Genomic DNA, 16984 nt, shown 5'->3' on the forward strand with positions numbered 1-16984 from the left:
CCAAAGCTGATATACAATTACAGAAACGGCCTAGACACAACACTTCAGGGTGGGGGATTCACAAAGGGAATTTCCGAAGCATGGCTTAGAATTGACTAGGCAGTGTGGGGGGTTGGGCCTTGAGTCCCTGGGCCCGCGCGCAGGGCTCTCCATGTGCGCACCCACGCCCCCATCGGCCTATCTGCGGCCCCGGGCTCACGCTGTGCTCTCTTGCGCTCTCTCGAAGGTACCTACCAGGGCCAGTGGGCCGGCGGCATGCGGCACGGCTACGGCGTGCGCCAGAGCGTGCCCTACGGCATGGCCACGGTGATCCGCTCGCCGCTGCGCACGTCGCTGGCCTCGCTGCGCAGCGAGCAGAGCAACGGCAGCGTGCTCCACGACGCCGCGGCCGCGGCCGACAGCCCGGCCGGCACCCGCGGCGGCTTCGTGCTCAACTTTCACGCGGATGCCGAGCTCTCGGGTAAGAAGAAGGGCGGACTCTTCCGCCGGGGCTCCCTCCTGGGAAGCATGAAACTGCGCAAGTCCGAGTCCAAGTCGTCCATCTCCAGCAAGCGCAGCTCGGTCCGCAGCGACGCAGCCATGAGCCGGATCAGCTCCAGCGACGCCAACTCCACCATCAGCTTTGGCGACGTCGACTGTGACTTCTGCCCCGTGGAAGACCACGTGGACGCCACCACCACGGAGATCTACATGGGCGAGTGGAAGAACGACAAGCGCACAGGCTTCGGCATCAGCGAGCGCTCCAACGGTATGAAGTACGAAGGCGAGTGGGCAAATAACAAGAGGCACGGCTACGGCTGCACTGTCTTTCCCGATGGCTCCAAGGAAGAGGGAAAATACAAAAATAATATCCTGGTCCGTGGAATAAGGAAGCAGCTGATACCAATAAGAAATACAAAAACTAGGGAGAAGGTGGACAGAGCGATCGAAGGCGCACAACGGGCAGCCGCCATGGCGAGAACCAAAGTGGAAATAGCAAACTCCAGGTATGTAAACACCGGAGGGTGGTACTGCCCGGGTCTTTGGAAACGGTAGAACATCAGATAATCTGTGTGTGTCAGTCCTTTGGCGGCATAGGGTTCCAGAACCAGAAGTGGAAAAGGATTAAGCCGGATAGAATGAGGCAGACAAGTACTTGAAACTCTCCATCCTGAAAAAGTGTTGAAGGCGCATTGCGGTCCCCTTCCTCTTAAAATTACTTCCTTAATACTAAACGTGATGGAGTTCACTCAGTGCCTGTGTACATTTCCCAGAGTCCAGAAAGCCTGTTTTAAAAAAGACAAAAAAGTACCACTGAAATACTTCCAGAGAGAACATAGTACATCGTGTGCTGGGAAGAAAATATCCATCCACAAGGAAACCTACCCAGTGTAGGTGAACCTTTTTATTCTAATATTAAAGTTGCAGGTGTGTACAACTCCTCCGTAGAAAATTATCCTCATTTATAACATTCACATTCTGTTTATTGATGCCTTCTAGGTGAAATTGGTTTTGAGCAAGTGATCAAGGTCTAAATAAGGCAGAAATGGAGAGTTCTAGGACAAAATCCGTCAAGCATTCTTTGAACAACAGAACTCACCTGTATGGGAAAGGCAGAGGGATTGGGGCTAAGCAGAATCCCCCCATTCTAGGCAAGAAAGATTAGATCACTGGTGTATTAAAAGGAAGGGGGTGGGGAGAGCCTGACACGGACAGATGGGACTGTCAGTGTGCCAAGTTTGAAAGAAAGAGCGGTAGAGAAGGGCTGGAGTGAGTAGGAGAAAGCAGTGAATAATAGATTGAGAAGTGGGGTGTATGTGGGCACAGAAGGTCCATGCACCTAAAGTTTTACTATTAATAGCTGGATTCAAGCATTCAACCAGGAAGATGGAGAAATTAATTGGGAATAGAAAATGTTATTAGGGATGAGTGTCATATGTTATACAAAAATGAAAAAGGGCTGGTTATACATGGAAGACTTTATTCTTAGTCTTATTTAAGCAAATAGTGACTGGCCCCAGTTCTGTGTGATTTGAGATATACGTTTAGCACAGAATATTGAAAATCCTTTTCTTACTTTAGTAATATTCTCCCACTGAAGTAAACCTCCTTATGAAACTAAAGACTCGTAGTATGTCTTCAAACTTTAATTCTTAACATTAAATTAATAAGCCCTGCCTTTTCTTTGGTGGAATCACCTGTAATTTTTGATGTTCAGACTTTTAATATACAAAAATAGCCATTTCATATTGTGCAACTTAATATTTCCAGATGTCTGAAATTTCTTTTTAAAAAATGCTCCTGTTTTATGGCTACTGTTTACTTTTAAGTGTCTGACACACTGGAAACTGGAGGCCGTCTTGTGTTTTGCAATATTTTTAGATATAAAAGTACTCAAGATTTACATCTCTATCCCAAACTGACCCTGTTTTAAAGTTAATATTGCCTGTTAATAGGCACAGACTTTGAGGAAGGGTCTTTCCTCTCTTCTCTGCTGAGCATCATTTATTTTAGATGATGGTTTTCTGTGATCACCGAGCATTGCATTGACTTGTTTTTCACTTTGCTGGTAGATAGGGTACTTGGCACATGTAACCTTGTTAGCCTTCGTGGCCCTCAGCTAACTTTTAGAGCTAGTGAGATACTCTTTGTTAGTTCTTAGCCTCTAATTTGAAATGCACTCTTGGCTTCTTCCCTTTTATTGTCACCTAGTGATATACAAGAGGTAATTCAATCTTGGCAGGTGAAAAATGAACCTATGCGGGACATGCTAGCAAATGACTTTCTTATGCTTACTTTAATTATTGACTTTTATGATTAGTTTAAATTGGAGGAACCTACATAATGAAAGGTTGTGATGCAAAGATCTCTGATTATAACAGTTTCATAAAACTCTTATCCAAGTCCTAGCTAGCCACAGTCTCTCTGTCGAAAGTCTTTGGGGGAGGAGGGTGTTATATAGTCTGCGAGTATTCTGTTATAATAGTTTATAATCAACAAACATCTTAAGACCTTGTACTAACTAGCTAGTTAACTACTTCTTAAGATTTCACTTGGCTTTTTAAAAAATGCCCAGTTCATTTTGCTAAGTGACATAAGTCCATCACAGAACAAATATATTGCATAATTCTACTTATAGGAAGGATCTGTAATGGTCCAACACGTAGAAGCAATGAAATGGTGGTTGCCAGGGGCTGAAGGAGCATTTGCAAGGTGCTGTTCCAAGGTATAAAGTTTCATGTTAAACAGAAATAAGTCCTAGAGCTTTCTACCGCCTTGTGCCTGGAGATAATACTGTAAAAAATAAGTGAAAGTGTTAGTCACTACGTTGTGCCCAACTCTTTGTGACCCCATGGACTGTAGCCCACCAGGTTCCTCTGTCCATGGAATTCTCCAGGCAAGAATACTGGAGTGGGTAACCATTCCCTTCTCCAGCAGATCTTCCCAACCCAGGGATTGAATCCGGGTCTCCTGCATTGCAGGGAGATTCTTTACAGTCTAAGTATTGGGTGCTTAATGTTTAATAGGGTAGATTTCATGTTAAGTATTCTTACTACAATAAAAAAAAATACTCTTTTCAATGACACAATAGGTCAAAAAAAAAAAAAGTTTACTACCCTGTTAACCTTTTATATTTTACTTTCACTGTTTTTAGTCTCTTTCCAGATTCTGCTTTAATGACTTCTCCAGATACAGAGACTTGCAACTTGCTCAGTCCTTCCTGGCCCCTCTAGCAGTAGTTATTTACTTAATGTGTTTTTGTCTTTAAAAAATAATCAAAGGTTTAAGAACATAAAGACACACTTCCCCTTTCCCTGCCCCTTTTTCTGCTCCAATGATGGCAGAATAAGAACTAGAAAGTAAGACTCCTGGCAGCGGCCACTGTTGAAATCACTGGTTCACCATTAGCAGCAAAGGGAGATGATGTATTAATAGTTACTGACCACTTCAGTTTGCCTGACTGGTAGTGTTAATTATTGTTGTATTGCTATTATTTCTTGTGCTATAGAGATTGTTGCTTGTTTCTGAAATCCCAAGGAAATGGGTCCACCTTTGTACCATCACCTTATTTTAGCTTGAAGCAAAGCCTTTGAGGGATAACAATTGTACTCCCCAATAATGGCAGCTCAGGAAAATCAGGAGACATGGTACCAACCAACTTCAGCACAAAGATTCAGGAAAGCATGGTAAATCTCTGGATCTTTACTTCTTAGAATAGGCAGTGGTACATCATCCTAGGAAACACAAGAAGCTTATTTCTGAAGTCTTATTATGGACCCCTGTTTATTTCTTCTACATCAGCGAATATGAGGATCACCTAAGAGGTAGTAGGTGATAGAAATGATGCAACAGTCTGTAGATACTGAGTTGCCTTGCAGGTTAGCATTTAGAGTTAGAACTTTAAGGGATGCTAATAATTTGCTGGCTCCTGTAACTTTTCTGTTCTAATTCCATGTTTATAAGATGTAACAGAATGTTTTGCTCCCCTCTTGTCTTGGTCCTGAGGGTAAAAATCATCACATGGAATTAAGATAGTGTCTCAACCTTGATTTTAAAGAAACGTTCAGGAGGAAGGGGAGCAGCCCTGTACATCTCAAGCTCCTCATTTCTGGATGCAGAGACTCAGGCACTGCTAGGGATCACCTCACTCTCCCTGTCATATCATTTACTTTTCTCATTTGGTCATTTTTTTACGCCACTAACTCTTGACTTCAGTAATTCCTTAAGAGAGACGTTCAAATGACTGTTCCTCAAGAAAAATATTTTAAGGAAGAATTTTAACGTGAGGCATTTGGTTGAAAGACAGCAAATAAGTGACCCTTGGAGAGCCACACTTCTGTGGAAACGAACAGATAATTTAGGAAGGGGAAGAATCCCAGGGACGGGGGAGCCTGGTGGGCTGCCGTCTATGGGGTCGCACAGAGTCAGACACGACTGAAGTGACTTAGAAGCAGCAGCAGCAGCATAGACAAAAAAAAAAAAAAAAAAAAAAACAGCTTTGTAGCATCTGGAACTTAGAGGAAGTTGTTGTCATTTAGTCACTAAGTTTTGTCGACTCTTTTGTGACCCCATGGACTGTAACCTGTCAGGCTCCTCTGTCCATGGGATTTCCCAGGCAGGAATACTGGAGTGAGTGGCCATTTCATTCTCTGGGGGATTTACCGACCCCGGGATCAAACCCGCGTCTCCTGCATTGGCAGGTGGATTCTTTACCACTGAGCCATCAGGGAAGCCCCTTAGAGTAGCTATCTGCTATAAGGGTGGAAGAGCCTCGATGAAAAGGCCTAAAGCAATTGAGAACCATAGGTGTTTATGTAATCTGATTGTGGCAGATCAGAAGAAAGAAAACTAAGGGAGGATGGAGCTGAGTGGGAGTGTCCCTAACCCACTGACTCTGTGGCCAGTCTCACTGCAGCTAGTTGGGTGGTGGGCTGGGAGGCCCCCAGGACCGCTCTGAAGTGTCACTGATGGGACAATCCAGTTAGTGGGGTGGGACCATCTGCTCCCAACCTCTCCCCAACCATCACTGCCACTTCCGGTGGTAATGGCAGCACCTTGACCATGTCCCCTGCCCAGTCTTTATGTGCTTGTCACAGGAGTCACTCGGGGGGGTGTGGAAGCAGCCAGATAGCACACGGACGACCTCAGGATCAAGGGGTTTGTTGAGCCTGCTGTGTCCATTTGCAGAACCAGAGATTAGAGTCCCTACTTGCCAGTTTTGAACTTACATATTAAAATGACATAGTATTTTCGTTTTAATCCTATAGGAAAAATCTATTTCCCATACTTCTCTTTTAGAAAAAAGATACCTTACAATTTCATGCCACTCTCTTTTTCCTCATTGCCCAGGATGACTCAGCTACAACAGTTTTCCTTCAGGAAAGTCTTCGCTTATCCCTCCCCATGCCTGGCACCCCTGCCCAGCTCCCCTGGCCAGCCGCTTGGGGTGCTCCCCACTCTGGTTTAGACCTAAAACCTCCTCTTCACAGAGGGTCTCCCTATTCCCGCCCCCTCCCACCCCACTGCATCCCCCACAGTCCAGACTCTCCCCCGGCTCCGCACCCGCAATCAGTCTGCATTGTCATTGTGTTTCAGTATATTTGTGTTGTATTTTTCTCCCAACTGGACTGGAGAGCCAGGCCCTGAGGGTGGCTGGGCGCAGATCTGTAATTCCCAGCAGCTAGTTTAGATCACTGAAGTGACTTAGCAGCAGCAGTTTAGATCAGGGCACTTTTATAAGAGCTCTAGTAAATATTTGATGAATGAGTGAAATAAATCCTCACTGCTTTGGGTTTGAACATTGCCAGTGCTTCTAATTCCGTTTTGCCGGACGTTTTGAAACCGCAGTTCTCAGGCAGGAAGCCTGCTTCTCACAATTCATCATCGTATAATCTGGCAATAAAGGAAGTGCAAAAAATGCAAAGGTGTGTGTTACAGCTGCCCTTTCCCCTAATTAGGTCAACATCATTAAAGTGTCAAAACTAAAGCATAGCCAGGGAATACGAGCTCCTGGTTAACCTGAACTGTTAACTCCTTTTTTCATTGGTATGAGCTGGTCAGGAATACCTGTGAGCACTTACCTAAACAGATGAGAAATTTCCAGAAAGTCAGCTTTTACTAACTGCAATAATGTTGGCTCATCCTTCATAGTTGACATCACCAAAACTTGTGATAGGGCAGAACATAAGAGCTTATTATTGTCTTTTAGAAATCTAAGTTTGCTAAATATTCAGCTGTTTCCTTTTGAAAGTTTTTCTTGTCCAGTGATTTTGGAGTCATTTTTCGTATTCATTTGAATAAGTGAATACGAAATCAATGGAACAGTCTCTCACAAGATTACTCGACTGGATTCACACTTCGCTTATTAGTAATTAAAACCCAAAGTCAGACATGAGTCAGTGTGTGTTATGGATCCAGATTAAACTTATTGCCGCCAATTATAGGGAAAAGCTCAATTTCTGCCAAGTGATTGTGAAGGGCAAGGAATTTGAGATTCTTAAATTCTGTTGGACAAGAGGATTCTCTTTCTCTTTTGCAAATTGATACTATTATAGTTTATCTTCTGTATTTATGTATTTTCAGTAATATTGGTGGCCATATCGTATCTTTAAAAACAGTTTTAGGTTACCTTTTCCATGAGTTGTTTTGTTGCTTCTATGGGGACTCTGGTTAATTTTCCACTATTAGCGAAAAGTGATTTTTTTCATAGGAAGCTGAATTTCTTATAATGCCTCATAAGTCATTTTAATGAAAAGTATGTTAAAAAAGTAATTTGTGGGGAAGTCACCTAAAATATGGGAATTTACAACAGGGGAGAGAATTGCCATTTTCTTTAGTTGTGTCTCTTGTGTTCTTCCATATCTGCTTTTGCTGTCTGTCACCCTTTGTCCACCTGCTCTCACCAGCCCCCTGCAAGCAAATTTCAGAGGCTTGATTAAAACACTCAGGCCCTGAGGTACAGAAAAATTACCACGAGTGGGGATTGATGCTTGACTTTTTCTGTATGGGAGGGTCATTTTAAGGGTCAAATGAAAGAATGGGTGTCATGGGACTTTAACCTGTACATCACTATGTCTAGTTAACATTTTAGAAAGTGTGTTGCCCTTTCGGGTGCCATTCCCAAAAGGGAAGGTTGATAGGAGACTGAGAAGCCAGACTAAGAAGGAGGAAGGGAAGGAAGGCTTGGGAAGCAGAAATAGGGCTAAGCAAAAGGGAAGGAATTAAGTTTACCAAGCTTGACCACCTGTGTGCAGACGTTCGCATGTGTGTGTGTGTGTCTGTCTCCACACCCCCACCCCTTTCCCAGAAGCCTCAGTCGGTTTGGAGTCAGCATACTGTCAACAGAAGATTAGACTTTTTGAGACCGAAGAGAAGATGAACAGAGAAATGGCACATGTGTTTCTATGAAGCCAGGCTAGACTGGGGTCCTGTCCTGAAGACGAGAGGGCAAGGACTTCATACTGTTCGGGTATATTCATGTAGGTCACCATTACCCTTAATGTGTGTTATGGTTTCATATTGCACATAAAAGTGTTCATTTTTATTTTAATTTTTTTTCTTGGCTGTACTAGGTCTTAGTTGAGGCATGTGGGAGCGAGTTCCCTGGCCAGGGAGGGAACCCCGGTCCCCTGCCTTGGCAGCTCCAAGTCTTAGCCACCAGGCCACCAGGGAAGTCCCTGGATTGCCCATTTGAAAAGTTTTAAATACTTGTTTCTCCTTTTTACCAAAAATGGCCCATTTCCCGTGGGAGCAAGTGAGGTGCCTGCTCTGATTTCCTCATGCTCTTCTCCAGGCTGTTGAAAGACACACTTCTTCTTCCTATCACAAGGCCCAGGACTTCTTAAGGGGCCCAAGCAGTCACTGAGAATTCTGCAGCTTGCCGAGAGACAGCTGAAACCACAAAGATGACCTCGGCATCAGCCCTGTTGTGCCCACGGACAGAGGGCTGAGCCTGGCTATAATGCTTATCTAGAGGCCAAACTCAGGGACCCAGAGCAGGCCCACGCCCGCTCCTCTCTTTCAGCTCTGACGTTACGTAACTTGGTGGCTTAACAGGTCATTACACGTGACATTGGAACACACTGTTACCCGCACCTTGTAAAGTGTTCTTAGGTCATCTCGTTTCTAAAGATCTTTCTTTAAAAAATTCTTCATCCAGCCCTACCAGTGCCAGGCCCATTCAGAAACCCTGGGGCATTGAGGTGAGCCTGAGTTTTCATGATTAACAGGTATGTCCAAGTAATTCCGATTTAATGAAACTCAGTCTTGGGCTGTCATCCTGGGATGACCGCACAGTTACCCACACTCTAGAGCCATTAGAAACATTCCTTGTGAAACCCTGAATGGTGCAGGCACGGCTACCCACTGTGACTGAGCAGGGAGGGTGAGGAGAAGGGTGCCATGCGTGGGGTGGACGGGCCATGAGGTGAGTCAATTCTGCAGAGACCTATTTGGTGAAAACAGGCTCTGAGGACCAGAGGGAAAAAAACAATCCAGGGTGATGAGAAGCTAGGTTTTGGGGACGCATGTTGGCCTGGTTTTAACTGCTGAAATCTGAGTTTGCTGCAGACAGCCCAGATTTCAGCAGATTCCATCTCAGTGAACTGTGAAATACGACACTTGACTGATTCAGTCAATATGAAAAATGAAGGCAGCAGATACTTTTTAGTACAACTTGGTTGTAATGGAAACCACCCTAGTACACTGTTTATCGTAAGGCTGGAGGCATGATTGCATTGAAGTTCCAGCCCATGGGCTCTGTGTGAACCTGCGCTTTGCCCTGGAGAAGCTCTTTAGGGAGCCAGTGGCAGAGTCGTGTGCACATGCTCACCTAGCGGGCAGACGCCTGGGAGCTGCAGCTGCCAGGCGGCCCCAGCACCCTGCTCACAACTTTCCATTATGGATTAAGCTGACTCTGCCAATCTCACTTTACTCAAGACACCAAACTGGACGCTTGCAAGACCAGTGCCTTGCAAATCTTTGAGATGCTTTTCTTATTATAGATGAAATATGAACATTGTGTTTAGGAACAGGATCCAACAAATGCCAAAGGTATTTATGTAAGTCACTCAGCTTTAGTCCAATGGCCTCTTGAGACTACAACCAAATCAGCTTTTAATAATTTAGCCCTTCTGTTTCGGTTGGTGTTTCATATCTATTCGTATAATATGCTCAACTCAGAATAAGCTGCTTTATCAGAAATTTAATTAAGGTGTGAGGAATCAAGATCGCCTTGAAAGTAGTACAGCTCTTTGAAGTCAAATCTTCTTAGAATTTCCCTATGCACCCAAAGAAACTTATTCAAGCCAAGTAAAATACAATTAATCCACTTTCTAGTGTTTTAAAAACAATTATGCTAGAGATAACACATCATTTGTTATATTTTTTTGTTGTTGTTTTTTAAAAACTGGAAATGAGGTAAAATTTTTGTTAATTTTGTTCATTTGTGTCTAACTCTTTTTGACTCCATGGACTGTATGGGGCCAAAATCAGGCTTCTCTGCCTATGGAATTTTCCAAGTAAGAATACTGAAGCAGGTTGTCACTTCCTACTCTAGAGGATCTTCCAAACCCAGGGATCAAACCCACATCTCTTACAACTTCTGCAGATGTTGGCAGATGGATTCTTTAGCACTAGTGCGACTGGGAAGCCTCTTGACGATATCAGGTCAATCAAATTTTGATCTCAGTTGCTTGGTCTAGATATCTCTGTCAGCTTCATTTTTTTATTATTGGTGAGGAAGCTTTTTGGAATTAGTATTTCAAGATTTCATCTGTTTACTTCCATCTGTTAGGGGAAAGGTTTGAGATTCATGGGGGTAGAGCCTCCAAGTCAAAACATGATGAAAAATCCTATGGGAGCTTGGTTTTAGGATTCAAGAGTGAGGATAGTGGAATGTCAGACGATGGAGCTCCATCCACCCTCCACCAGCCATGGTCACTTTTTCCCACCTCCTCCAGCTCATCCCAGTGATTTCGGGATCTATGAGCTATGGACTGACAAGTTACCTTGTAAAAGATGCAAATAGCCTGAAAGAGTGGTACCTCTAACCCCAATCCATTGTCAGTTAACACGTTAGTTAACAGTCTGGCCTAGAGTCCCAGAAAAGATACTTGGTTCTGTGTGCGCGCGCATGTTCAGTTGCATTCAATTCTTTGAGACCCCATGGACTGTACTCCTCTGTCCATGTGACTTTCCCACCAAGAATACTGGAGTGGGTTGCCATTTCATCCTCCAGTGGATTTTTCCAACCCAGGGATTGAATCCATGTCTCCTGTGTCTCCTACATTGCAGGGAGATTCTTTACCACTGAGCCACTTGGGAAGCCCAGATACTTGGTTACCAGCCCATTTTATAAGGTTCTTATCTCAGTGAAATACTAATTCTGATTGTTCTTTGTAATATTCACTGATTTCTTACTGTGTAAATATAAAATTATGATTAGGGCCTAATTCAGTAATAGTGTCTGGTTGGTATAGATTTTAAAAAGCAGTTATCTATTGGATGATTTGCACCTTGCTATGAGTTTAGTTAGCGTGTGTGTGTGTGTGTGTGTGTGTGTGTGAGAGAGAGAGAGAGAGAGAGGGAGGGAGGGAGAGAGTCACTCAGTTGTGTTCAACTCTTCTGCGACCTCATGGACTGTAGCCTGCCAGGATCCTCTGTCCATGGGGTTCTCCAGGCAAGAATACTGGTGTGGGTTGCCATTCCCTTCTCTGGGGGATCTTCCCAACCGAGGAATCTGACCCGGGTCTCCTACATTGCAGGCAGATTCTTTACCATCTGAACCACCAGGAAAGTCCAGGTAGTACATCAGTTCAGTTCAGTCGCTCAGTTGTGTCCGACTCTTTGTGACCCCATGAACCACAGCACACCAGGCCTCCCTGTCCATCACCAACTCCCGGAGTCCACCCAAACCCATGTCCATTGAGGAGGAGCTTAATCATAGGTTGGGGCTGGAGGTGAGATTCTGCAGGTGGTATCCAGCTTGGAACTAAAGGGTGTGTAGACATTTTACAGAAGAACATGGTGGATAGTGCAAAAGGACAGTGGGCACAGTGTATTGCTATGCTATGCTAAGTCACTTCAGTCGTGTCCGACTCTGTGTGACCCCATAGACGGAAGCCCACCAGGCTCCCCCATCCCTGGGATTCTCCAGGCAAGAACACTGGAGTGGGTTGCCATTTCCTTCTCCAGTGCATGAAAGTGAAGTCACTCAGTCGTGTCCGACTCTTAGCGACCCCATGGACTGCAGCCTAACAGGCTCCTCCATCCATGGGATTTTCCAAGCAAGAGTACTGGAGTGGGGTGCCATTAAATGTTTGGTAAGGTTGGAAAAGAGGGTACTAGGTGGGGGGTGTTGAGAGATGAGGTGGAGAAGTAAGCAAGGGCTCCCTGACTTTTAAGGAGAAATTTGGACCTTATCCTGAAGACAGGAGAGAGCTATTGATAGTTTCAGGCAAAAGAATTACATGATCAAATTCTAAAAAGATTACTCTGCTTGGAGGTGGTATAGAGATTGAAGGGTGGAAGGGGCAGGAAGTAAGACTGGAGACAGATTAAGTAGTAATCAGCTAACTAGTAATCTTGGTAAGCGCCCACGGGCTGAGCTGAGCCATGGCAGTGAAGATGGGAAAAGGTGAATGTACGGGTGGAAGCCTCCCAGGCTGACTCAGGAGCACCTGATGTTTGGTTGACGGTGCAGAGAACAGAAAAAGACGAGTCAGTGACTCAAGTTTCTGGTGTGGCCAACCGGATGGATGCCGGTCCAGTTTATGGAGACAGGGACCAGGGAGGAAAGTACAGATTTAGAGAGGAGGAAGAATTGGGATTTTTTTTAACTTCTTGAGTTTTGAGTTGCTGGTGCCAAAGACAAAAGGGCACATGGGCCTGGAACTCAGAAAGGGTTTGTACTGTATGTGGAGAACTCAAGACACTAGCCCTGAAGAGCAAAGACATTGATGAGGCCTGCCAAGAAGGAAGAATTCCTTGTACACGATACTAGACACAGCTCTTTTTTAAGAAGTAGCGGTAAAGCAATTCACACGTTAAATGCTTGGGAGCCTTTTGCCTTAATGCAATGCAGGTATCAGAATGTCTGTTCCTGAATTTGTGAAATTATGCTTTCTAAGATTTGTGCTCAAGGGACCTACCCAGTGAGCAAGATCTGTTGGCCTGTTTCTGTCTTGGCAACACATGGGAACAAAATATCATTCTCAGAAATTATTATGCTACAGAAACATCATTTGGCAAACATGCCAGCTCTGTCCAGGCGTGGCACTAGGCCCTAGGAATAGAGAGATGAGTAAGAAAGAAAACGTGTCGTGAAGATTGGGGAAAGTGGCAGGCTTCTTGCACCAGGACAAGAGCTGGGAGCAAGGCAGGGCTGCAACTTGGAGGGCCCCACCAGAAGCACTTAACCCAGCCTGGGCCACTTATGGTAGACAATTTCCTGTGCTATTTGCACAGGCGACTCTTGTCCGCCTGGGATGCCTTCCCTCCCAGGCCCCTTTCCTTTGCCTAGCCCGTTTGTCTTCTGTGATCACCCTCAAGATCCATAGCAGGCCTGGACTAAGTTAGAAAAAGTTGATCAAATGTCTCTCCAAACATGTAATCTTATGTGACAGTAGGAATGCCAGCAGTATATATGCTAGAGTATATAAGAATTGTATTGTGCTGAAAGGAAGATGACTACGCATTCTTTTAAAAATATCAGAATGTTTAAATATTTAGTGGGGCTTCCCAGGTGGTGCTAGTGGTAAAGAACCCACCTGCCAATATAGGAGATGTGAGTTTGATCCCTGGGTTGGGAAGATCCCCTGGAGAAAAAAAAATGGCAACCTACTCTAGTATTCTTGCCTGGATTTAATTTAAATCACATTTTAATTTAAATTAAAAATTCTTCCTAGAGTCTATAAGGTATGATTTTTGACAGTAGCAGAAGTCTCATGAGCAGCATATGGATTCAGAGACACCAAAGGTAGCTGTTGAGCAGTTAGTGAATTTTTTGGCAGTGTTTCCAGATATGGAAGTAGTGTAGATACTCCTTAGCGGTCCCCCATATATATCACACATCAGTGCAAACGCCCTTCCCCTTTTGGTGTGAGGATAGCAGTTGGGGTGCTACCTTTTGGCCAGTTACCTGGAACCTGGACCTGTGCCGTGACCTTGTCATCAGTCGCCTCCTCTCATCCCCATGGCAACACTGAGCATGTGGGAAACCAAGGCATAGGAAGGTCACAAGGCCAGTAGACATCCTAGCAAGGGAGGATCCCAGGCAGCGTCACCATCAGAATCCAGGGCTTTAACCTCCACTGGACTTTGCGAATTGGGTTGGGATTTTTTCTTTACCCCACATTCTCTCTATAGGCTCTTAAAGGAAGATCTGTCTGGAAGCAGAACTATGAAGTCATATAAATCACTGCAGATGGTGACTGCAGCCATGAAGTTAAAAGACTCTTGCTCCTTGGAAGAAAAGCTATGACCAACTTAGACAGCATATTAAAAAGAAAAGACATTACTTTGCCAACAAAGATCCATCTACTCAAAGCTTTGGTTTTTCCAGTAGTCATGTATGGATGTGAGAGTTGGACTATAAAGAAAGCTGAGCGCCGAAGCATTGATGCTTTTGAACTGTGGTGTTGGAGAAGACTCTTGAGAGTCCCTTGGACTGCAAGGAGATCCAACCAGTCCATTCTAAAAGAGATCAGTCCTGAATATTCATTGGAAGGGACTGACACTGAAGCTGAAACTCCAATACTTTGGCCACTGATGTGAAGAACTGACTCATTTGAAAGACCCTGATGCTGGGAAAGATTGAAGGTGGGAGGAGAAGGGGATGACGGAGGATGAGATTGTTGGATGGCATCACCGACTCAGTGGACATGAGTTTGAGTAAGCTCCGGGAGTTGGTGATGGACAGGGAGGCCTGGTGTGCTGCAGTCCATGGGGTCGCAAAGAGTCAGACACGACTGAGCGACTGAACTGAACTGCATTTTGGTCTTCCCTGATGGTTCAGTGATAAAGAACCTTGCCTGCCAGTGCAGGAGATGCAGGTTCAATCCCTGGGTCAGAAAGAACCTCTGGAGAAGAAAATGGCAACCCACTCCAGTATTCTTGCCTGGAGATGGACAGAGGAACCTGGCGGGCTACAGACCAGAGGGTCACAGAGTCAGATGCTACTTAGCGACTGAACACACAGACATGTACTGCATTTGCCACTGTTTCATTTAACAGATGTTATTCATTCAGCAGCCACAAATCTTGTGTCAGAGACAAGAATAAACAGATAATGTCAGTATAACATCATAAATTCTGAGAAAAACCTGGAAACATGAAAGAAGAGGAAGAACACCAAATGCACGTGGGGCCTTCAGGGAGTGGGGCTGAGCGTGAGCTGTGGAGATGAGGCAGGAAGCAGGTGTTGGCAAGCTCCTTTTGCCTGGAGCATCTTGAGGAAGACAGTGTAGGGAGCGTACCCAGGGTGAGTTCTTCCAGGCAGTGGGATGGAAGGTCAGTGCTCCCCCAGGTGTGCTCCATCCACCACAGGGCAGACCCCAAGGGCTGCTGAGAAACCCCGGGTCCTGCACCTGGTACTGAATTATCACACCTTTGGGTGAAGCCCAGAGATCTGCCTTTCACAGACTTCCCAGGTTATCCTCAAGCCTGCTCACGTGTGCTACATTGAGATGTCACAGGAACAAGGTCATAAAGGTTTGAGAGCTGAGTTTTCAACTGTTGGCCTTGGGGAGTCTTTGAAGGAATTCAAGCAGGGAGCCGTCTACCTTTGAGATGGATTTAAGTAGGGTGAAGACTGCAGGCGTGGTCTGTGGAGATGACAAAAACTCAGTCAAGGGTGAGGGTAGTAGTGAAGCAAGGGATAAAATGAGCAGAAGTGGATGAACTGGAAGTGGGGGCTGAAAGGCAGATGCAGACCTAAGACGTGTGTCTGATGCTCTGATGCCCCTGAATCACATTAGCAGAAAGGTTCATTCATTCCCAGAATATGGGTGATTTATTTCAAACATAGTGAACAAGCAATCTTTCCAGGTCTCTCGTTCTTACCAGTACAGTGGGAGTGAGGAAGTGGGAAACGAGACGAGACCGTCACGGAACGCTGCAGTCTGGGTCTCCACCATTGAGTGAATTCACCTACTTTGCCTGGTTTTTTTTGTTTTGTTTTAAATACAGGGCAGCTTTTTTTTGGTGGGGGGGCACTGCTCCGGGTCTTTGGTGCCGTGTGTGGGCTTTCTCTAGTTGTGGAAAGCAGAAGCTTCTCATTGCGGTGCCTTCTCTTGTTGCGGCTGCATGGTTCTAGAGTTCCGGGGCTTCAGTTGTTGTGGCACATGGGCTTAGTGGCCCCTCAGCATGTGGGATCTTCCCGGGCCAGGGATTGAACCCATGTCTCCTGCATTTTCAGGGAAATTCTTAACCACTGGACCACCAGGGAAGTTCCCTTTGCCTGTTTTTGAACCTTGATTTCCCATCACTCTGCCAACAGTGCTTCTTACAGAACTCTGTCCGTGAGTGAAAAAAAAGATAGTGAAACATCAGTGACATGTTACTTTTCTAACTCCAGACTTGTCCGCAATCAGAAGATGATGGATTGCAAGGGGAAATGCATAACTGTATAAATGGTTAGAAAGAAAATTGTAGTGAGGAGTGTCTAACCAAGATCGAAGCTGTTTTGAAGCACCCTTAGCATACCAGTGAGCCTCAGTCATGACAGAGGTATGTTAGGTGCTCACACATTTAGCACTGCACTGGCCCTGAAGGGGAAGAGGAAATGTGAGTCTAACCCTTCCCTCCCCCTGCCACACGCACAAGCTTAGAGTTGATGCGAGGTAACCTGTACTCATAGGAAGTAGTTAAATAAGAGCACAGAGTAATTCGTTCAGTCAGCTGTTAGCACTCTGCCTCCATTCCATACAGGTTTTGAAGTAGATTAAAATCTCCAAATGGTTAGTCTTACAGGTATCAAAGGGAATAAATTGACTGTTCATAAAGCAGTTGCAAAGACTTTTTACTTGGCCTCATATCTTCGTAGTATTTTGTTGTATTTTTTTTTAGTGTTACTGTATAAATTTGACAGTGAAAGCACTTTTCAAAATTATGCTATTCTTGAAACTGAAACATTCGCTCAGTCCTGTCCTACTCTTTGTGACCCCATGGACTGTAGCCCACCAGTCTCCTCTGTTCATGGGATTCTCCAGGCAAGAATACTGGAGTGGGTAGCCATTCCCTTCTCCAGGGAAGCTCCCCGACCCAAGGGTCAAACCTGGGGCGCCCTCATTGCAGGTAGATTCTTTACTACCAGAGCCACCAGGGAAACCATTCTTCTTACTCCTCACTAAATTAGAATAACCTTCAACTCGTTGGAATTATTAAAATGCGGTTTTAAAGTGAGCAGTCAGTAATGTTTAGCTCTATAAATGAAAACAAGGGGAAGAAGAGCTTGTTTAAAGGTTTTCCCTTTCTTTTGCTTTGGAATCTTCAGTAATGCATTCAC

The 16984-nt window shown here is 44.9% G+C and overlaps 1 protein-coding gene across 8 annotated transcripts in view; it reads left to right on the forward strand.

Moving 5' to 3' along the window:
• JPH1 (junctophilin 1) overlaps positions 1 to 16984 on the forward strand; it is a 91738-nt gene that overhangs the window by 6033 nt on the left and 68721 nt on the right. For 7 of the 8 annotated variants that reach the window (XM_044928676.2, XM_044928677.2, XM_025265218.3 and 4 more), the window contains exon 2: positions 227 to 986. In XM_044928676.2, the coding sequence (XP_044784611.2) occupies positions 227 to 986 (760 nt within the window). Of the gene's footprint in view, positions 1 to 226; positions 987 to 13845; positions 14003 to 16984 lie in introns of those variants that run through there. The other variant, XM_025265222.3, reaches the window with a different exon arrangement.

Source organism: Bubalus bubalis, chromosome 15, assembly GCF_019923935.1.
Source record: "Bubalus bubalis isolate 160015118507 breed Murrah chromosome 15, NDDB_SH_1, whole genome shotgun sequence".
Taxonomy (NCBI): Eukaryota; Metazoa; Chordata; class Mammalia; order Artiodactyla; family Bovidae; genus Bubalus; species Bubalus bubalis.